Source organism: Emys orbicularis, chromosome 9, assembly GCF_028017835.1.
Source record: "Emys orbicularis isolate rEmyOrb1 chromosome 9, rEmyOrb1.hap1, whole genome shotgun sequence".
Classification (NCBI taxonomy): Eukaryota; Metazoa; Chordata; order Testudines; family Emydidae; genus Emys; species Emys orbicularis.
Window position 1 is genome coordinate 23,549,642 of NC_088691.1, and position 22,754 is coordinate 23,572,395.

The following is a 22,754-nucleotide window of genomic DNA, read 5'->3' on the forward strand; positions in this document are numbered from 1 at the left end:
CTAGTCACGGACCTCCCCTGAGAGGTGGGAGACAGACTCCTGATCAAATCCCCCCTGCCTATTGCTGTGAGGGGTATGATCCTGGGTCTCCCACTTCCCAGGTAAGTACTCTAACCAGTGGACTAAACGTTATAAGGTGGGCACAACTTTTTCCTCCAGCTAGATTTTGAATGGGACTCGATCTACTAGATAGCCTCTATGGTTGCCAATTTTGGTTGGATGTATTCCTGGAGATTTCATCACATGACAATCTTCAAGAATTAAAGATTAATCTCTCATTCCTGGAGACTCCAGGTCAATCTTGGAGGGTTGGCAACTCTACCTCTGAGCACAGCTACCACATCATGCCCCACCTGCAGCTTAGGTAGCCAAATGCCTATCTTCCCTGGTTCGTGACTTGCTTGTTGGCTTGAGTGAGGCAGCAGTGTGTATGCCCAGACACAGAAACATAGCTGCCTAGGGAACTTTGAAAACTTAATGCCTAAACTCACTCGATGCCTTACAGGGTTCAGCAGGAGTTTTGTGGGTTGCCGTGGTGGGATTTAGGCACCTTTATATCTTTGTGGATCAAGGCCAAAGATTCTAGTTCTCATTGTGGAGAACCAGAGTGTACCCACAAGGCACAGAATTTTTTCTTTTTTTTTTTTTAAATTCTCCATTATTTTTTACAATCTTATTATTTTTGGAGGACTGACTTCTGACTTTTCAGCACTTACAGTTAGCAATACTGCACATCTCACGGGTACGCTCTTTGTGGGCTGAGTCTAGCTGCAATGCAGAGATGAAGCAAGAGAACTTGTTGAGCTTCACCAGTAAAACAACCCTACCAGCTCTTTTCTAATTGGTCTGTTTTTATTGACATGATTAGGACAGGAGTCAGCTAATCTGCAGTTGCAACGGTAGACAAGTGTTATAAAAACTTCTAGCCTTATCAGCATTTGAATTCTCTACATCTGTAGTTTCTCTATTAAGCTATACGGTTTTCCTCATGTTCTGCAGCCAAGGCTGTGCTAGGGAATTAATTTAAAAACAAGACGCTAGGACCTATTACTAGCATTAGGTAAAGGAGTTCTGACAGCTCAAGTGGTAGAAGCCTGTGTTTTTGCAGCTGAAGTACCAGGTTACTTAGTCCCAGCTGCCCAGGCTTATGTGCATTAATAATATAATTGTTTCTGTTGCTTGCAGCAAATTAATTTAGCACACTGGGACCCACTGAGGCATTTTAACAAGTATGGCGAAGCAGGAAAGATGAACAAGGGGCAAAGTGGAAGAGGCCCCAGTACCCAGTTGGCGTCTGAATGAAAGCATGAGGAAGAGAAAGAAAAAGAAAGAACAGGGAGTGTCTACTGTGTGGTATCTGTTATCTGCACTGCCTTTCTCCTATCATGTAATTAACTATATTAATACAATTTGTTTCCTCCCTGCCATAAAAAAAAAACATACCTGGTTTCCTGTTTCATAATTAATCCTCAGATATGGTGCTATATGGAGAGGTTGCGGTAGCTTTTAAAAGCTGAAAGCAAAACAAACATGGATGTGCAGGTATTATTTTTAAATGATGGGTAGGGCCCTACCAAATTCCCAGCCATGAAAAAAGTGTCACAGACCGTGATATATGGTCTCCCCTGTGAAATCTGGCTGTTGTAAGTGGGTTGTAGTATTGCCACCCTTACTTCTGAGCTCCCTTCAGAGCTGGGCAGCCAGAGAGTGGTGGCTACTGTCCTGGAACCCAGCTCTGAAGGCATCATTTGGGGGGTGGGAAGGCAGAGCCAGCCTTATGGGTGGGCAGTGTAGGCAACCACCTACTGGTCACACCATCCCCACCCCATACATACAGCCAGTTCAAGGCCTCTTTTACACCCACCCCACCCCCCCCGAACTCGGGGGAGCACCCCAGCCAGGGGCTCCTACCATGCTGCTAGTCCCACCTGGGCTGCAGAGGGGCAGAGGAAGAGGAAGTCCTGCATGAGCCGCTCCCAGGGCCAGGTCAGACCTATCTCCAGCAGCAGCACAGAAGTAAGGGTGGCAGTACCATACCATGCCACCCTCACTTCCGTGCTGCTGCTGGCAGCAGCGCTCGCTGCTGAGCTGGGTGCTCAGCCAGCAGCCACCGCTCTCTGACCACCCAGCTCTGATGGCAGTGCTGCCGCCAACAGCGGTGTAGAAATAAGAGTGGCAATACCACAGCCCCCCTACAATAGCCTTGGGACCCCCATGCCCCCTTTTGGATCAGGATCCCCATGGTTACACCACCATGAAATTTCAAATTTTTAAAATCCTATGACTATGAAATTTACTAAAGTGGACTGCGAATTTGGGAGGGCCCTAATTATGGGTGATGCCTACGTGGGCATTTCTGTAGTATTTGTGACCTGAATATAGCCAGTCAGGCTGCTCACATCATGACTATTCAGGGGGGATTTGATAGCAGCCTACAACTACCTGAAAGGGGGTTCCAAAGAGGATGGAACTCGGCTGTTCTCAATGGTGGCAGATGACAGAACAAGGAGCAATGGTCTCAAGTTGCAGTGGGGGAGGTCTAGGTTGGATATTAGGAAACACTATTTCACTAGCAGGGTGGTGAAGCACTGGAACGTGTTACCTAGGGAGGTGGTGGAGTCTCCTTCCTTGGAGGTTTTTAAGGTCAGGCTTGACAAAGCCCTGGCTGGGATGATTTAGTTGGGGATTGGCCCTGCTTTGAGCAGGGGGTTGGACTAGATGACCTCCTGAGGTCCCTTCCAACCCTGATATTCTATGATTCTATGATTCTAGTACATTCCTGAGACAACCCACAGCCCAGACCTATCAATTAACGGCTAGGCATCTCCCTTCTTTATAACCTGGACTTTGCCCCCTCTGCATATATGGATATTTCCAGGTTCATTATTTCTACAATGCTCTAGGCATTTAAAGAAGAGTCTCAGGAATGACTAACCTGTTCAACATTGCCTGTTTCTAACCCAGCTCAACAGAGTAAGTAAAACAGCAGATATCTTCTTTTTCTTGGGTAGAGGTTTCTTAGTGGTGGAAGTGTGACAGTCAAGACAGCGACTGGTTTAACTTGATAATATGGAGTTTCGCATGCCACAAGTAGAGAAGTAAAGAATAGTAGTTTTCTTCCTTTATATGCATTTCTTATAGTATCAGAGAACAATGTTTGGCTTTAAGATGTTTAATGTATGTTTTAGTGTCTAAACAGATTTATCTATTTCAGAGGTGATTAGAATAAGGGAGTTGAAACGTCTGTTTTCTCTCCTTTAGTTCATGGACCCAATTCTGATTTTTTTTTTTACACCAGTGTAAAATCAGGAATAACTCCTTAGAAGCCAATGGGGTTGCACCATGGTAAAATAGGTGTGAGTGATAACAGAATCAGGCCCTATGAATCTGAGTTGAGATAAGCTGCTTCACCATGTCATAGAAATAGAGCACAGGAACGTGTAGTATCCTAAATCAAACCCCTACTTTGCTCCTGGCCTGGTCTTTGAAAGAAAGATCCCAAAAAGAGAGGTAATCTCAAAGATTCCATTTCAGGTTTTTGCATTAGGGCTGGACAATTCACTGGAAGTTTAGTTTTAGGTGGACATCCATGCAAGTAAAATGTATTCAGTAAACCAACTAATGCTGTCATATTGGATTTCTAGAACAAGTGACCCACCTATAAGTGGCTCCTTTCCCAATCTGCTTTAAAACCACTATCCATACTGGATATAAAGTCCAAACTCACCCTCTTCCTGAAATCTGGTTGTGTGAACAAAATATAAAGATTAGCCTAAACCTTCTCTCCACATTTGACTGCTCTTAGGTATCCCTTTAGGACTGCAGAATCACATCCCAGAAATCCTCTCCCCTAGATAGCCACTGCCACCTCATTTATATCCAGGTGGCTAATGAGCCACTTCTTAGATGAGTCAACAGATTACCCTTTCTCCGCGATCAATGTTAATAGGGTAAGAGGTTTCAAGCTAATCCAGCTTCTTACACCATCTATTCCTCCTCTTGGCTGGTCACCGCTGCCTCTCTCTATTCAACATGACATTTGTGTGTGTGTTGAATAGCACATGTACAGTTTAGTTAACAAATTGATTTGAAATCTATTTTAAAGAACAGCATGAGTGTATGTAAACACAGTCCTTTCATTTCCAAGTAGCTAATAATTACCTTAAGTGTGGCTTAGTGGATGGAGCAGTAGCATGAGACCTTTGTTCTAGTCTTAGCTCTGCTAGTAGCATGCTGGGAGGCCTTGGGCAAGATATTTCACTTCTCTTTGCCTTTGTTTCCCCATCTATAAAATGGGTATGATACTTATCTCCTTTGCAAAGCGCTTTGAAAGCTACTGATGAAAAACACTATAAGACTTACATATTATTGGATTGTAGAGTAGAAATTTCTCACGAGTTCAGAGACTGCTCTCAGTTGGAGCAGAGGAATGTGTGGGAACAGGTCACACATTTGGCTATATCACAAAGAGGGGTTTTCCAGCAGTGAAAAGCTCAGCCTTGTAAAGTGAATGATTATCTGGGATTGATTAACAATCACTTCTGCCAGTTACCATTAATTTCTGGGGACAGATGAATTGGTTCAGGATTCTATCCATTAGCTCTCGATGTTAGCACAAGAGATAGTTGGAGGGCTAGTAAAGGCAATGATAACCTATAGTGCTTTTTATTCAGAAGGACCCCAAAGCATATTAGAAACAGATTTACAAGGACCACTTAACCCACCATAGCAGTACAAACACCCACAGCGAAGCACAGTAGTTGTTTTATAGTGTACAGCAACATGACCCAAAACTACAGAACAAGCAGTTTAGAAGAATACGATCCAATGAAACACTTGAGAAAGTTGGCTAGGTCAGCATGAGAGATAGGGTTTTTTAGGCATGCCAAGCCTCTCTCCACCTTATAGGAATTACCCCAGTAGGACAAGCCAATTGTCCATAGTCCATTGCCCTGTCTCCTTCAGTGGCCAGTGTCAGATGCTGTTGAGGAAGGTATAACTCCTTCAGTACACTTTGCTGTACGTTAATAGACCAGGGTGTGTGTGTGGGGTGGGGGGGGGTGGATGGAGGATTTTTTTTCTCATCCTGGAGCCGGTGACTACCTTATGCTTGAAGCATGGGAGCTGAGAATCCTTGTAATTTCTCCATTCATTCTGGTATAATTAAATGGTGACCCCAGAAGTTTTTACATGTTGATTCCTCCCCATGTTCTCAGAACATCCTGTACCTTCAAACCACACTGCCTAGGACTAAGTTATGAGAGTCAAAGCCTGCTTGTTGTCCCATTACTCCAGACTCTTTTTTTTTTGTTTCTTTTCCAAAAAAGCAGTTGCCTGCTCCTGAAGAGCCTTCACCTCGAGCTGGGATGGAATCTTGTTGGCAACTGCTGCCTCAGTCTCTGTTTTTCCTTCATTTGCTGCTGTTGCCCATCTTTGCTGAAGGTGCCACCAGAGTCTATTACCTGGGTATCTGTGAGGTGGAATGGAATTATGCTCCAACAGGGAAGAACATAATCACAGGCCAAAGCATTAAAGATGACCCGTATGTTTAACAACTATAAGTATTTGAGTCTAAAAAAGCAAATGGCTCTGGAGGTTTATGCAAGAAGTTTTATTAAGCAAGCAGTTGACGTTGTCACATATCTGATCTTTATTGGCTTAATGGTTAACCTGTTTTTATCATAGGAACATAGAAATTATCACGTTGGGATAGGCCAATCATCAATCTAGTCCAATATACATTGACCAATTCCAGATACTTCTGAGGAAAGTGCAAACCCTTTAGAATGCACCCCATTGCACGATGCTGTATCATAGGGTTTATTTCTTCCTGACCCTAGCTGGTGATCTGTTTATGTGCCTTGAAGCCTGAGAATTTTATGCCATTATGTACACAGGCGGTTAGAGCTCGTCAAAAATGTATTTTGACAAAAAAATACCTTTTTGACTAAGTGGACATTTTTGCAAGAAAGCTTATGTTTTCATCAAAAATGTGCAGTGTTTTGTTGAAAACCCAAAAGCCTGAAAACAGAAAAAATTGGCTTTCAGTAATAATAAAAAAAAACATATTTGGTTTCTGGTTTTCAAAAACAAAAAACTAAACCAAACTAAACCAAGTCTTTTAAATCACAACTTAAGAAAAATTCTGAAAAAACATTCTCTGAAAATGAAAATTGTGCATTTCCTGTTGAAATTTTTCATGGTAAATAAAATCCATTTCCTGACCAAGCTTTCTCAGTGCTACACTGTCACCATGAATTCTTTGTACAATTGGATCACTTATTTCAAAAAGCATACAGCAGAAATAGAAATGGTTCAGAGAAAGGCAACAAAAATGATCAGAGGCCTGGAAAGATTTCCATATATGGAGATATTTAATAGGTTGGGACTATTTAGTTTATAAAGAAGACAAATAAGTGGGGACATAATAGAAAATATATATAAAATAATGAATATTTTAGAGAGGGTAAATCTTGTTTCTATTCACCTTCTCTCATAATAATACAAGAACAAAGAGACAGTCACTGAGATTAAACATAGAATTAGTCTGTGGAACTCATTTCCACAGGGAAATAAATAATAAAACTAGTTAAAAATTTTAGAAGGAAAAGTTTTTTAGTTGAAAATATGGCCTAGGTTTGAAAATGAAACTAGATTTGCAGTAAACAGATTTTTTTCTATAACTATTTAGATCACACGTGCATCAGGCTGGCAAAATGTCAGTATTTTTCAGACACATTTTGAATTTTTCGGGGGGGGGGGTAGAATAAATCACAAAAACTATTGAAAGAGCATCAGGGCTTTTCATTTTGAAATGGAAACAGCTTCAACCTTTTGAGTGAGAGAGAGAGAGAGAGAGAGAGTGTGTGTGTGTGTGTGTGAGTGAGAGAGAGAGAGAGAGAGAGACCTTGGGCATGTCCCTTTCCCTCCCTGGGCCTCTAAAACAGGGATAATGATACTGATCTCCTTCATAAAGCACTTTGAGATGAAAAGTGCTAAATAAGAGCTACCATTTATTACACTACATTATATAATTTTTATAAGATTGCATAAAATTTAAGTCACTCTTATCCCTTTTTAAAACATCTGCTCTGGCCCTGCTACATAGAAGAGCTGGCTGCAGGAGTGACTCTGTGGATGTGGTGCAGCTCTGAGCTGCATACCTACAGCTCCACCCTGCTCTATTAAGTGAATGACAAAGCTCGGGGTTGACTTCAGAGGTACAGCACTGAGCCCATACAGAACAGTTTGTCTATTTGCCCATGTGCCAGGACTATTTTTATTGCTGCAGCAATGATGACTCCTAGGAAAAAATATCTTCACTGTCCTTGACCTGACACACTAATACTTGAGCCAAGATTCACCTATCATCTAGTAGGAAATGATAAAAAAAAAAGCAATCCACTGGTGTATTGACCGTTGGACACTTGTAAGAGGTTTAAACTCTGAAGGTTAGATATGTGCTGGGGACACATCAGCCTGAGCTCACTACTCTTTCCACTAATATTTCACATCGGCTTTTGACTAGAAACTCACCCTCTTTTCTTGTGTCAGTCTTTGTGAGAGAGCTCAGGAGATTTTTTTTTCCCCTTGCAACTCACGGAGCATAGCTCCAGTCTGCACTAGAATTAAGCACTGAAATAGATTTAAAGGATTAGAACAATAGGTAGGATGGCAATCACTAGGGCTCTCAACTTTCATTCTTTAGTGCATAAAATGATCACAAGATAAGAAAGAAATTTCCCACCATTGTATAGCATCCACAGTTAAATACATTTAGGGGGACTGTGTCAGGTCTTCCCCTGAAGCATTCAGCACTGACCGTAGCCAGAGACCGAGTCTCAAACTAGATGGTCTGATGTGCTGATCTATTACATTGTGTCAGTTCCTCTCATATTTTACAACGCTCAAAAACCAAACAAGAGGAGCGAGGCCAGTGCTATTGTCCAGTCAGATTACATTCCCAGCGCTGCCATAGGGTCCTGGAAGAGGAAGCACGATGCTGGACTAGGAGTAGGGATAGAGCGCTGGCACGGCAGAGACTCTAGGAGTCAGCTGAGAGAATTACAATAGGTGTCCATGTTATGCAGCTGTAGTAGATGGCATATTATTCACGATCTGTTATCCTGTTTTGAATTTAACAGAGAAGCCTCTACATTCCTCCAGTCTGGCAAGGACAGGGTGGGAAGCACTTACAAAAAATCTGTGTATAAGCAATACTCAGACTCCACGTATACAAGAGAGATCCCCAAACCTGCCTGGCTGGGATTTCTTGGGCCCATCATACGAGCAGAAGTGGGTGACACCATTACCGTGCACCTAAAAAACTTTGCCAACCGGCCACACACGGTCCATCCTCATGGCGTCTTCTACAAGAAGGACTCAGAAGGTAAATGAGCCCCTGCTGAGTTCAGATTCAGTTTCCCCACTGTGAATTTAGGAGTATATAGGAAAGCAAAGCCAGCTGAGAAGGGGTCTTGTTTGGGTTGGCTCAAAGCAATATCACCTGGAAAACTGGTATAGTTAGGTAGGCTTTTAGCAATGCCACCGGATGCCGGGTTATCGGGTTCCTAAGCAGTACGGTACCATCTGAGATGGACGCACTTTTTCCAAACATGAACTCCTTAACAGAATGTCCAAATTCCTTCCTAAAGAACGCAATCTTAGTAACACTCTCATTGCCTGAATACAGGAGCTGAGGAACAGCAAGCTAGTAGCTAATAAATGTTTATATTATAGTGCTACGCATATTTAGATGTCTTTAATGTGATGAATCTTGTAGGTGCCTCAGGAAAGATAGAATATCAGAACAGAGAGTCACTGTTTGAAATAGTCCCAGAGAATTTAGAAAGGAACTATTTCTGAGATACTGCAGATTTGAACTGAAAACAGCACAGTTCTCTGTTTTCCAATGAGAATATAAAGAAGCAATTTTTAGAACATGGGACCACAAGTCACCTTTCTGGCTCAGCCACCAGCATACTGGGCAAAGTCACTTAACTTCTCTATGCCTCAATTTGCCCATTGGAAAAATGATGATTACATTACTTATGTGGTGTGAATCTTAATTTGAAAGGTGCTACAGAAGTGGTAAAAGTAACTTGCAGCGATCTGTGCTGTATCTAGTGTGAGAAATGCAGTACATGTTTATATGTTATATACTCTCTGCCAAACTTGAATGGATGCTGTGATTGCTCAATTATTCCAGGGTCCCTGTACCCCGATGTGTCCTCACAGGATCAGAAGAAGGATGATGCTGTTCCACCAGGAGGGAATCACACATATACTTGGACTGTCCCTGAAGCTCACAGCCCGGTGGCTGACGACCCAACCTGCTTGACCTGGGTCTACCACTCTCACACTGATGCACCGAAGGACATTGCTTCTGGGTTGATTGGGCCATTACTGACATGCAAAGAAGGTAAAACCTCAGGGGAAAGACAGCTCAGAGTTACAGCTTCACACATACTGAAGACTTTGCAATGATCTCAGTTATGATAAGGCAAGCAGTGATGCTTTGTTAGACAGCTCTCTAGTTCACGTGGAACTTATATGTAATCTGAGATAGTTCTCAATTTCTAGATTGATTCTGATTGTTATTTCTTTGTTGCTTAGAGAGTTAGTACATTAACTTCTCAGCTCTGTGGATCAGTTCAAATGCACAAGTGGAAATTAGTGCAGGGATCTTATTCAAGACCCCATTTGTACATATTAAAAAAGAAAAAGAAAGAAAGAAAGAAAGACAAAGCCCCCAAACCTCCTCCAAACCCTACAGGATTTCAGCAAGAGTGACAACACTATTGAAAGATCTGGGAGCGCAGGAGGTGCTGTAAATCAGAAGTGAGACACATTGGAATTTAGGAATGGAATAGCAGGGAGTACTGCAGGTCTAGGGTGAGGTGCATTGGCAGACCTCAGTGATAGTCTGGGCTGGAAAATCACTCATCCTCTCTCTTGCCCTAGGAGCTCTGACTGGCACATCTCAAAGACGGCATGACGTGGACCTTGATTTCTTTCTCATGTTCAGCGTGATTGATGAGAATCTGAGCTGGCATCTGGATGAGAATATTGCATTATTCTGCACAGACCCAGAATCTGTTGATAAGGAAGATGAGGAGTTCCAAGTGAGCAACAGAATGCATGGTGGGTGCCACCTTTCACACTGGCTTTGCCCAGTCAATCTATGCCTGAGGAGCTCCTTCCCTGATACCGTGAAGTGCAGTCTCATCTGATGTGTGCAGGGATGGTTTGAGAAGCCAGTGAGACCTTGTGCTGAAAGATGCCCCATCATAGGGGCAGCCATATCAGCACCATCAAAACAATCATAATTTTTGTCAGGGTTTTGGCTTTTACCTTCAGTGAACGTGTGGCCATTAATCTGATGTCCAGAATAAGATCCATGTTAGAAAATGATTTATGGAAGCAGGCTCACCGGGATTGGGCAGGAGAAGGGAAAGGTGTTCTGTTGAGACCTTTTTTCTGAATGTCCCGTGTTTCTGTAATGGGACCTGCAGGATGGAGCTGTGAACCCTACCTCCACTCCCTTCCTGATCTCTGCTTCTGATTCACTTGGTTTTACAGCTATTAATGGTTATGTGTATGGGAACCTGCCTGAGATGACAATGTGTGCTGGGGATCACGTGGCATGGCACCTCTTTGGGATGGGCAGTGAGACTGACGTTCACACAGCCTTCTTCCATGGACAGACACTCACCATCAGAGGCCACAGGTCCGACGTGGCCAGCCTCTTTCCAGCCACTTTTGTTACAGCTGACATGATCCCCAGTAGCACTGGGAGATGGCTTCTGAGCTGTCAGGTCAACAATCACCTGCAAGGTAAGGCACAGTCTGGAATCTGTCCTGCACCCTGTGGCCCCCATTCACTTCCCCACTGTGGCCCCTTGACACTACGGGATGAAGCAGAACAGTCTTGTGGGCAATGTCCCATGGTAAAAGGACTTCCCCTGCTGGGTAATCAATGGTTTGATCTGATGGCTCCCCCTATATTGCATAAAACTTGTGAGTTATAGCCACCCTGGTCTTTAATATGCAGGTGCAGCCTACAGGGATTACAGATGCCAGATGTGACATCTCTTGTTCAGCACTGAATATCACAGGACTGGAGCAGCTGGTGGTGCTGCAGAAGGTGCTTTACATCAAAGTGGAGCACTGCATGCTGGGACCTGTAGTTTCTCCAGGCTGTACCTATATGGTACACATGGGGGTGGCTGAGGGCTATTTTTGTTCACCGACCACCCTAATGCAATGCCCTGTATTTATGGTAGGAACCCATGCCTGCTGGAAAAGAAAACTCTCCCCTGTGAAGCAATTGCCTAAACACTCACTCCCAGCCATGCACAATTTGGGACAACTGGGCTCAGTGACTTGGGCAAAGGGAATGGGTGGTGCACTGTAGAAATAGGTCCCCTGTCCACCTTCCATTCAGAGTGGCAGACAGGAGTTAAGTGTGCATTTGCTTCTCCCATGTGCAGCTGGAATGGAAGCAGTCTATGAAGTCAGACAGTGTTCTCAGAAAACTCCGGAGTCCTCCATGAACGGGACAGTTCGGAAATACTATATAGCTGCAAAGGAAGTACAGTGGAATTATGGACCCTCGGGGCTTGACCAGAGCACAGGGAAAAGTCTGCAGGAGCCAGGCAGGTAAGAGGGTTTTTGCATGCAAGGCACTGTACTAAATCTGTAGCCATTGTCTGGAATATGAGCTTGACAGAAACACTCTCAAGGAAATTTGGAACGCCTTTTTCAACGGAATGGTTTAACATGCAAGTCACATAAATACATTCACAAAGCTTCCAGGTGTCCCAGCATGCTGTATGGTTGAGGGACACATCACAGTTGCCTCCAAGTTCCATCTTTACTCACTGTACTTGATTTAGCAAGAAGCCTGCAAGTTTGATAAAAGAATGTAGGTACGATTAAAAAAGCAAGTCCAGTGGCAGACACAGGGTGGCATAGGTGGACTACAGATTTACATTCAGCTTCCATCTAGCCTTCTGTGTGAAATCTAGCAGCAAATGCAGAGCGATTGAAATGAATAGCTCTCTTGAGAGTTTTACATCCTTTCATTCCGAACAGCTGAAATAATATTTAGCATATATAAGGGTGTTTAATATTTTCAGAACATGTTGCAAATAGAAATTAATGAATTCTCACACCCATCCCTGGGAGGTGGTAAATGTCATGCCCATTTTTTACACATGGGAAAACTTGAAATGCACAGTGGTTAAGTGACGTGCCCAACACACCACACAGTGAGCCAGTAGCAGAGCCGTGGTTGGACCTCAAGAGTCCCAGGCTCTGTGCTCTCTCCACTAGACTCTGCGGCTTCTCCTGGAGGGCACATTTTGGAATTTTCCATTTCATTTCATTTTCTTTTCATTTCATGTGTGTTTCTTTTAGAGTTAGGATTGACACTACCCAAAACATCCCAATTCTCATAGTGCTTTCCTAAGACCTCCATGGAAAGTGTTGTTGAAGTGGTGTTGATTCAATAGAGGGCATCATTCCCTCTGAGTCAGTACTGCAGTTTCATTTGGATATACTATTCTGTACATCCTGACCCCAAACTGTTGTACAGAATTGCTGTGTAACTATTAAACAGCGGCCATGTTCCACCAGAGAGTTGGCCGTGTTCCTGGGAAGAGTGAGCTGATCCCTACATGAAGTCTGTCTATCAGTTTGTAAAGGGCTTTGTCACACTCCCGGATGAAAAGTGCTACCAAACGGCATTATTATACTTGGCACTGCTGGGTTTTCAAAATCAGAGGTTTTGACTCAATTTGAAGGGCTGCAGAGCTGAGAGCTGCTGCTGTCACTGCTCTGATGGGGGCAGGGGAGTTTGCCTTTTTGTAAAAGGACATGAAATTTGTTCTCTGTGTTTAGCTCTTCTGAGCAGTTCTTCAAGCATAGCGCCAGGCGGATTGGGGGAACCTACTGGAAGGCCAAGTATGTGGAATATACTGATTCAACGTTCCGGGTAGAAAAACAACGGTCAGAAGAAGAGACGTATCTTGGGATACTTGGTAGGGATTGTCTGGCAACATAAACCCTCTTACAGCACCTTCTAGAATGATCTATCAGCACCAAAAATGCTGATTGGCTGGCACTGTCCCATAATTCCTAGCAGTAATAACTTCTGTGGTGGACGTGTTTCCTGCATGACATTACACTGCAGCTCTTTAGAGCAAGGAAGACCTATACTGGGGGGCGGTGGGGTGGTCTTGTGATTGGGGGGGACCCAGTATTGTTCTGCCGCAGCAACCTTTGGAAGCTACCAGGAAGGGGCAAGGAACATATTATACCCCTATCTCTAACTAAACAAATCACAGCAAAGAGCTGGTCTGACTGACCTTCTGATTATGCGTTTCTGACTGTGTCTTCAGGACACAATGCAAACCCCACTTTCTGCTTAGAAACTTCTTCCCGGGAGAAGCTGGCAGTGCTCTTTGTGATCAGATAATGCCGAGACAAAAGGAGTGGGACTTGGAGAGCGAATGAATCATGCATGGAGGGTAGAGTAGATTAGATTAGCCCGTATTAATAGATTGATTAGTCTGGCTGGTTGGGGTTAGTTCTCATAGAGGCCATTAGGGAGACGAAAGGCCTGATCCGGTCCCACTGAAGTCAGTGGAGCTTTGGTCACTGATTTAAAGTAGGATCAGGGAGTTGTGAGTAGGAACAGGACATAAATCAGGAGCGGGAATTCTCACTGCACCAGCTAAGGAGTAGGGGGTAGCTCTCCCTCCCATTTAATCCCAGCCTTTTGGGCCTGGCGTAACTGCTTCACTGAATTCTCTCAAACTTCAAGCTATTTTACCTTTAAATAGTTCCCCGCTCTCTGCCCCGAATACCAGTCTGCCTGAAGGGCCAGCAGTCCTACTTAGCATGGCCAAAACCAGACAGCTGGCACTTCTGCTATGCCCATTGTTGTTAGTCATCTGTGGCTGTGAACTCTGGGTAGAAAATTGTCATTGATAGCCTGCTTTGTCCAGTTATCTTGGAAATCACTCCATTATCCTCTCTCTCTCTCTCTCTCTCTGTGCGCAGGTCCAGTGATAAAAGCCGAAGTGGGAGACACTGTCTTGGTGACATTTGCTAACAAAGCCTCTTGGCCCTTCAGTATCCAGCCCCATGGTGTGCTTTATGGAAAGAAGTGGGAAGGAACGTTGTACCATGATGGTTTGTTACTTCATCCCACCCCCTCTTTCTAAACTGAGGCAGTGACAACCCCTGTGGTATGGTTCCACAGTCTGCAGCCACACCCCATTGGGTGGTGGTCCTCTCCAACCACACTAGCTGACCACGCCCTCATGCAGCCTGATCATGAAGGTAGATGCCTGCACAACTTCTCTGATGGCCTGCTCAGCTAGTGTACCATGAGAAGTGGGATTGGTGATGCAGTAGGGGATGTTCTTCCCTTTGACCTATCATTGAATCACTGCCCAGCATGGCACCAGAGAGGAGGTGGTGCTGGAGATACTATCTCTTGGAGGAGAGATGAAATCATGGTGCTGACCATTTCTGGCCCCTAAAGATCCTATGACACTTCTTTCAAGAGCAGAGGTATATATCCCTGGTCACACTGTAATTTGGGTAGCTATATTCCACCTACCAAAATTCTCCTGAGGATTTAATTGGATATATTTCTTTATTTCATGCCATCAGGCCCACCTCTGTCATGACACCTACAATAAATTTGCCCACACATGTATGTCCAGTAATATGTAAATATGACCCTACTATATTTCTGAGATATATAATGGCTGCCCCATTCTACCCCAGAGGTGGCTGTCCTTTGGTGGTGAGTGAAATGAATCACAGTAGCAGATGACACTGAAGTGCTGCAGAGCTTGCCAAAGGGGCTGTATACATGAATACATATCAGCATCTTGTGTTTTAAAGGTCTGTCATGGAATGGGGCTTCAGTTGAGCCTCTCCATAACTTCACATACCACTGGACTGTACCACAGCACGTTGGACCCACTGCCAATGACCCTCCTTGCCTGACCTGGATGTACTCCTCTGCGATAAATCCCATCCAAGATACCAGTTCCGGCTTAGTGGGCCCTCTGGTGATCTGCAGACCTGGGACTCTCAACACCAGCAACAAGCAGGTACAGTCAGCTCTCCCACTGCAATGATTCAGGCTCTTTGTCCTGTGGTGAAGAAATAACTGGAGAACGGAGACCCCAATAAAACCTTGGTAACTGAAATATAATTAAAAATACATGGCGGGGGGAGGCCCACAGATTAGAATAAATGCATCTAGGCAGAATACGTGCGCTGCCTCAACCATGCCAACTTCATGCATCAAAGTGTCTTATGAGAGAAGCCTAACACATTGGATTCCTGAGGTATTTGACTAATCTAATCTTGGGGTTTAATTTAAGGGAAAGGGAAACCTTTTGCATTTAGGTGGATTTTGTCAAAATCCTTGGTCTGACCCTATACTGACAGTTATGGGATTACACAGGGATACATTTGTCCTAATATATGTAGGGCAGAATGCCCTATTCTTTTTCTTCCTCTTCTTCCTATTATTAATGAGAGGTGTGTGAAAAATTCACCACAAAATTGAAAATATTGAAAATCATTTTCATACTAAGTTGAAAACAGTCCCGTTTGTGCTAAAGGTTTGTGCAATTTTTGCTTGAAAGATGGAACATTTTGAATTTCAAATGGAGCTAGGTTCTACTCTAAACTCAGCCCATTTTGAGAAGAACTCAAATGAAAGGGTGATTTTACAACAAAAGCACATACAATGGATGGTGTTCTGCAGGTTTTTGTGATGTGGAGATAAGTGAAATCCTAGGACTGATTAACACTTTCCCTTGGAATTTAATGAAGAAATGTTCATCACTTTTGCACAGGTGTTGCCAAGGTAGCACAATGAGTACACAAGGGAACAGGAAGCACGGAAGTAACAGACCGACATGTGACAAACAGGGGGCAGCAGAAGACAAAACTAGCTGCATGATTGTGAATACATTATAATGTGGATTGGGGAATTGCTGGTGACTCTGCAAAGCAGCTGCTTTAAAAGCCTCCCTTGAAGATCTTGCTTTCTGGATCAGAATGATGTGGCTAAACTAGATAGAGTTCAGAAGAGAGCAATAAACCTGGTTAAGGGGCAGGAGAGTTTGATTTTGAGGAAAGATTAAACTATGTATAACTTGGCAGGTGGAGGGGAGGTCATAATGATAAACGATTTACAGGTATTTGAGGGTGTAAATAAATCCTAGTGTCAAATAATTACGAGTGGTCCAAGGGGGTATTACTAAGAATAAGGGGAGGAAACTGAGCAAATGGAAATTTTGGCTAAATATCAGCAAAGATCTCCTAACAGGGAAACATATTAGTGTGTGGAATAGGTTCCTCAATAGAAGTTGTGGAAGTCTCATTGCTTCTGTCGGTTCAAACTGGACTCGACAAAGTTTTCAGGGCTTGATGGTAGGAAACAAATCTGGATTCTGATCTTGTATTAGGGAGGAGTGAGGTGGGCCCAGCTCCAGACCCTGCATAGTGGGGAGTGTTCTGAATTTGACCCTATTGGAAACTGGTGGGGAGTGTCCAGCACCTGAACCTATGGATTGTGGGGGAAGGAGAGAATGACTTTTCAGTCTGGGCAAAATTCGGATCCCTTTACTCCTGCCGAGGAGCACCTTTCTGCACATATGGTCCCAGTGCTGCTCTGGGACCACTTGTAAAGTAAGTGCTACTCAGCATGAGTAAAGAGATCAGCATTTGGCCCCCTAAGAGGTGGAAGTGGACAACTTAAGAAACAAAAAATTAGAAATTGCCATCATGCAAAGCAGCCTGTACTTTAACAGTTAACGGGTGTGGGTGATCTCTGGGTTTTTAAAATGAATGACCATTATTGTGATTATTATTGTAGAAAGGGATCGACAAGGAATTTTACCTCCTGTTCAGTGTATTTGATGAGAACCTCAGCTGGTATTTATCTGCAAATATAAAATACTATTTGAGAAAGGAAGAGGCTTTTGTGACAAAGGATGAAAGCTTCAAGGAGTCCAACAGGATGCACGGTATGGCCCTGTGCTCTCTCTTACGTAGGCAGTGAGGACAGAATTATGAGGTTTGGGTCCAGAACTATGAGGCGTGGGTCCATATTTAACTTGTCCTAAAAACTCTGGAATAGCTAACTACTGCCATGGCACCTAAGGATCCCAATACAGGTACCTTGGACATGCCCTGGGGGGGAGGAGGAGGGAGGGAGAGAGAGAGAGAGAGAGAGAGAGAGAGAGAGAGAGAGATCAGGTGGACTTGGGAATTAAATTTCTGATTTGCATCAAAGGCACCTCTTTTGACAATTCTCTACATAACAATGTCTTGGAGAATGGGTCATGGGACATGAGGTCCTGCTTGCCCAAAAGCATGACTCAAGCAAATACCAGGGATGAATTGCTGGTGAACTGTACTGAGGAATACACAGCAATATGCAATTCCCGTAGGTTGCTCTACATTGTAGGTATGTGTGTACAGAGATCACCTCCTAGCTAGTGTGTAACTGTGTGGTTTTAATTCTTTTCTGTTGCAGCAATTAATGGATTTATGTTCTATAACTTGCCCAAGCTGGAAGTGTGTAAAGGGGACACTGTGTCTTGGCACTTTCTGGGTCTGGGCACTGACACAGATGTGCATGGAGCTGCATTCCAGGGAAACACTATTCAGATGAATGGGATGAGGAGAGATGCAACCAATCTGTTCCCTCACACGTTTGCTACCGCCCTCATGCAGCCTGATCATGAAGGTAGATGCCTGCACAATCTTCTCTGATGCCCAATCAGCTTTCTCAAATGTTAATATTTGTTCTCTCGTGCTGATTTGTCTACAAGCGGTGTCAGAGTTACAGGGCGAGCTGCACTTTAGACCCCTTTCACTTCCTCTTGAGTGCACCCCTGCAGGGACAGCACTGGCTTCCTGCCCCTCACTCTGGGTGGAATCACCCAGCCATACCATTCATAAACTAGATCTTTGGGCTGTAGCACTCATTTCCCAACTGTCTTAACCTGACAGGCCCAACTGGTTTTGACACCGGTCGGTCCTCTCACTCCGGCAGCCCGTGACAGGATAAATTTGCAGTGACACAGAAAGAACTTCTTCAAAACAAAGTACTGATTTGCCAAAGGGAACACTGCATGTAGGAAAATGACTTAAAAACAAAAGGTCACATATGCATCTTATCATACCTAAGCTTAGCATCTCCAGCTATAGCTCAGGTAGGTCCAGTTTATCCCAGACCCCCTTTCTGAATCTGAGGGTTTGTTTTCATCCCTCTCACTGTGTCAATCCTTCCTTCCCCTCCCTTTCTGCAGGATGAATCCTTTAACTGGCCAGTGTCTTTTGCTCTTTCTCTTTTCACGCTTGGCAAAACAGCTGTGTAACTTTGTTGCAGGGCCGGCTCTAGGATTTTTGCCGCCCAAGGCAAAAACAATGTTGGCCGCCCCCCCCGTTTTTTAATTACCCCCACCCCCGGCCCCGCCTCAACTCCGCCCCTTCCCCAAATCCCCAGCCCTGCCTCCTCCCCCCAGGCTCTCAAGCCTGGGAGGGAGAGCAGCGTTTCGCGCGCCGCGGCCGCTCGGGATCTCCCCCTCCCTCCCAGGCTTGAGAGCCTGGGAGGGAGGGGGAGACTCCGAGTGGCCGCGGCGCGGGCGCCGCTTCTCCCCCTCCCTCCCAGGCTCTCAAGTCTGGGAGGGAGGGGGAGCAGCGGCGCGCGAAACGGCCGCTCGGGATCTCCCACTCCCTCCCAGGTTTGAGAGCCTGGGAGGGAGGGGGAGACTCCGAGTGGCCACGGCGCGGGCGCCGCTTCTCCCCCTCCCTCCCAGGCTCTCAAGTCTGGGAGGGAGGGCGAGTAGCGGCGCGCGAGCGGCAGCAGCAGCGGAGGTGAGCTAGGGCGGCCAGGGCACATTTTTAGGGGCGGCATTCTGGCGCCGGCCATGCCGCCCCTAAAAATGTGCCGCCCCAAGCACCAGCTTGTTTAGCTGGTGCCTAGAGCCGGCCCTGCTTTGTTGGCACCAAGCAGGTAGCTTCTTTACAGCCAATAACTTGGCTGGTGTGTGTGTGCTTGCTGGGATGTTCCTTACCTAGGCCATTGTTTTGCCTTCCTGCTTGGCTCCTCTAACAACAACTCTCGATCTCACCCCACAGCAAGAGACACATCATAAACAGACACACAGAGGTATGCACCATATTCATAAGAAATAATACAGCTATTTCCCGGTTCATCTCACGTGGTAAGGAAAGGACTTGCTTAGATCTTTAGAGCTGATCTTTTTGTTTGTGCTGCCCCTAGGCACTTTTGAGATCTACTGTCAGACTAGCAACCATTACCAGTCTGGGATGAAGGCGCGTTACTCTGTTTCAAAGTGTGGCAAAGGGGCACCTGCTCCTGACCCCCAATACGAGGAGGTGCGGACACACTACATCATGGCACAAGAGGTGGAGTGGGACTACTCACCAGATCGCAGCTGGGAGCTGGAACACCACAACATCTCTGGGCAGGAAAGGTAAAGAGGGCACCTTGGGGAAACCTGTGGCACCTTCAGGCAAAACTTTGTAAAACCCATTAAAACAGAGGAAGTGCCTGTTTTACTGGAGAGAGTCAAACCTCTGCTGATTGGATGGATACTGGCTGACCATGCCATAGTACTGCAGACAGCCCTCATCAGGGGTTCGGGGGCCATTATCCCCTTTAATCCAAATGTTGGCAGTGTTTTCCCTCCCTGTATTCTGCAGCTCCTTGCATATCTGTATGTGAGAGGGAAATTCCGTCTCTGTGTCCGCTCACTGGTGCCAGTTGAGGTGGTGGTTTTTTGATGCACACATCTGTCCACCACCAAATAGACTGATCTTCCCCTAACACTCTTCACGTAAGCCAGTGAGCAGCCACCTCTCATATGGGAGTGCGGTAACTTTGATCACTATCATCCCGAGACAGATTCCAATGGGTGGCTTGGAAGTGTGTGGCTCACTGGCTCTGTATCCTCTTACCAACTCCCAGAGCCATTCAACTCCCTCAGCTGATGTCATATGAAACTGGGGACTCTTCGGGGAGGAAACTGGTTCAGTTAATGAACCCTCTGCCCACAGAGAAGTGCTGTTTCTTTAATGCAAACAGAGCAGTGTTAACATAACACAGCACTCTGCATTTCTCAGCTATGGCAACCAATTTCTGAGCAATGAGAACGGACTCCTGGGCTCCAAGTACAAGAAGGCAATTTACAGGGAATACACTGATGGGACATTCAGAATACCCAAGAACAGGACCATCGATGAGGAGCATTTAGGGATATTGGGTAAGCAATTATTTGAGTGGTGCATCTTTCACTCAGACAGGGCTGAGACTTAGTCCTGAAGAATGAGCCAAGGAACTGGGACTTGGGAGAGCTGGGTTTGCCCCTGCCTGGCTGTGTGACTGTGGCCAAGTCAGTTCTCACATCTGTTCCCCCTCATCTGTACAATAGGGATAAACCCTACCTTCGTAAAGCACTTTGAGAGCTATGGATGGAAATCTCCAAGTGTGAAAGAAACCCCTCTGTGTGGCATCATTAAAGAAAGAACCAGGCACTGTGAAGCAGAGGAGCATGCTGTGGATTCTTATGAGAGTCTAAGGAGGCAACAGCTCCACTGCCTCACTCCAGGATATTTCAGTACAGCACAAGCAACGTGAGGCAGCATATCCAATCTAAAAGAACAGGCTATGGCTATGAGCCGTCACAGTTTCAGGCCATTTTACACTGTCAGGTCTGGTTAAATCAGACCGTTGGGGACTGTAGTTGGATGATGATGATGAATCATTTGCATTATGGTGGCACTCAGAGATCAGAACTGGGTCCCGCTGTGCTCATAACGAGACACGTTCCCTGCCCTGAAGAGTTCACAATCAGAGTTTTCAGGATCATCTTGAATGTGGGTTTAACTATGATTCTTCACTTTGGGGAAGGGGGGAGGGATACATTGATGAAGAATTTACCTCCCACCCCTACGTTAAAGTGATTTCAATAAATGATAGAGAGAAATACTCTCTTTTGGACATTGATGGGAGCCGCACTCACAGTATGATCTTCCTGTCTCAAGGTCCTTTTATCTGGGCAGAAGTTGGAGATGTCCTCAACATTGTGTTTAAGAACAATGCTACACAAGCCTACTCCATTCATGCGCATGGGGTACTGGAAAGGAATGATGGACAGGTGGAAGCTGCAAAGCCTGGTGAGTCAGTAGTCAGCTATTAGTTGGGCTAACTTCTGTTTATACGGCAATGACGACTCAACCCATTAAAAAGACCCAGCTAGGAGGATAGAAGTTATTCTGGTGTGTTTGTTTTAATGTGATAAATAATTGGAGCTGAATAGAAACCAGCTTTTCATGTGCAATGTATTTTTATTGTTCATCTAATGTGCTGGCTTGGCAGCCCTGTACAGTAACATCCTCTCTTTAGTCACAGAAGGCACACAACCTGGGTAGAGGCAGTGCAAATTCCCTCCCCCAGGTTACTCAACACCAGTGCACCCCAACCCTGGAGGGTTCATCTCTAGAAATGAGAGGGACTGTGACAGAGTGCCGAGAGATGGAGCTTGAGCCAGCAATCTGGCCACTATTAGCATCAGTTAGGATCCTCTGGAGAAGGCCTGAGTGATCTGGGGTGTGCCTGATTATTAGGTCCCACTAGGACTAGAAAGCTAATGGGCTAATTAGCCCATCAATAGGCAAGCAAGGGCAGGGGGACGGGGAAATCACTGGAAGGTCTTCAGGAGCTCTCTTTGCCATTGCAGGGTTCCCTCCATCACCCAGACTGCCAAATCCCTACACCATCCATTCGAAATGGATGCAGGCAAATCCCAGACAAGTCCCCAGTTGTAACTGGGCAGCATGCTACATTCCCTCCTTGTCCACAAACACAGACCGCTCTGAGACCCTCTTGCTTGTAAACACCACCAGGTAGTTTACAGTGTTTTAATCCCACCACCAGTACATAGCATATCCCCACTCTTTTGAACTGTATCCAACCTTCTAATCCCTTCTCCAAAATAGGAGGGGTGGGGAGAGGGAAAGTAAGGCAACTCTGCTCTGCAAATGCCCTTTGTCAGTCTTACCTTGCCTTCTTTTTCTCTTCCTCTCTTTCTGCCTTCCTAAACTCTTTTTAAATCACTTGTCTATTAATGGGCTAGTTAGCTCATTAGCTTCCTAACCCCAGTGCGGCCTAATAATCAGGCACACCCCTGACTAATCAGGCCTTTGCCGGGAACCTAATTGGTGCTAATAGTGACTGGAGTGCTGGCTCTCCATCCCTCAGCACTCTGTCACAGGGATGTGTAGTGTCCAGAGCCTAGTTAGCGCTTGGCCATGAGAGTGCCAATGAGGGGACCAATGAGTGACATTGGGTTGTGATAGTGTTCTTTTATGATGTGGACAACGGTCTGCTAGGAACTGCTGAGACCAACTCACTTCCCTTACAGCCCTCACTCAAGGGAACAACTTTTGGTCACTGCCACCAATGGCTTGACTGGAGCTGGCATCTCATAGGCTCTGTATCTGGACTACGCAGCCCCTCCAAGCCATCCAGACTCTCAAACAGCTTCTATTTTTAAAACTGTATAATATATAACAAAAAGCTGAATCTGAATGAGAGTGGCAGGCACCTCTGTGAATATACTTCAAAGCTTCCAAAGGACACCCCAAGTCTCTCAGGAAGTGAGCCAGAATTTCCCTGGAGA

At 45.2% G+C, this 22,754-nt stretch overlaps 1 protein-coding gene across 1 annotated transcript in view; it reads left to right on the forward strand.

The window, feature by feature from the left end:
• Nucleotides 1–1,321: 1,321 nt before the first annotated feature.
• Nucleotides 1,322–22,754, forward strand: part of HEPH (hephaestin) — a 31,744-nt gene continuing 10,311 nt past the window's right edge. Inside the window, exons 1-15 of the mRNA XM_065410537.1 lie at nucleotides 1,322–1,387; nucleotides 5,331–5,542; nucleotides 8,145–8,389; nucleotides 9,209–9,421; nucleotides 9,964–10,143; nucleotides 10,582–10,836; nucleotides 11,493–11,661; nucleotides 12,904–13,043; nucleotides 14,068–14,199; nucleotides 14,923–15,134; nucleotides 16,916–17,066; nucleotides 17,579–17,791; nucleotides 19,334–19,547; nucleotides 20,197–20,336; nucleotides 21,118–21,249. Of these exons, the coding sequence (XP_065266609.1) occupies nucleotides 5,367–5,542; nucleotides 8,145–8,389; nucleotides 9,209–9,421; nucleotides 9,964–10,143; nucleotides 10,582–10,836; nucleotides 11,493–11,661; nucleotides 12,904–13,043; nucleotides 14,068–14,199; nucleotides 14,923–15,134; nucleotides 16,916–17,066; nucleotides 17,579–17,791; nucleotides 19,334–19,547; nucleotides 20,197–20,336; nucleotides 21,118–21,249 (2,572 nt within the window). The 5' untranslated portion in view covers nucleotides 1,322–1,387; nucleotides 5,331–5,366. The remainder of the gene's footprint in view (nucleotides 1,388–5,330; nucleotides 5,543–8,144; nucleotides 8,390–9,208; nucleotides 9,422–9,963; nucleotides 10,144–10,581; nucleotides 10,837–11,492; nucleotides 11,662–12,903; nucleotides 13,044–14,067; nucleotides 14,200–14,922; nucleotides 15,135–16,915; nucleotides 17,067–17,578; nucleotides 17,792–19,333; nucleotides 19,548–20,196; nucleotides 20,337–21,117; nucleotides 21,250–22,754) is intronic.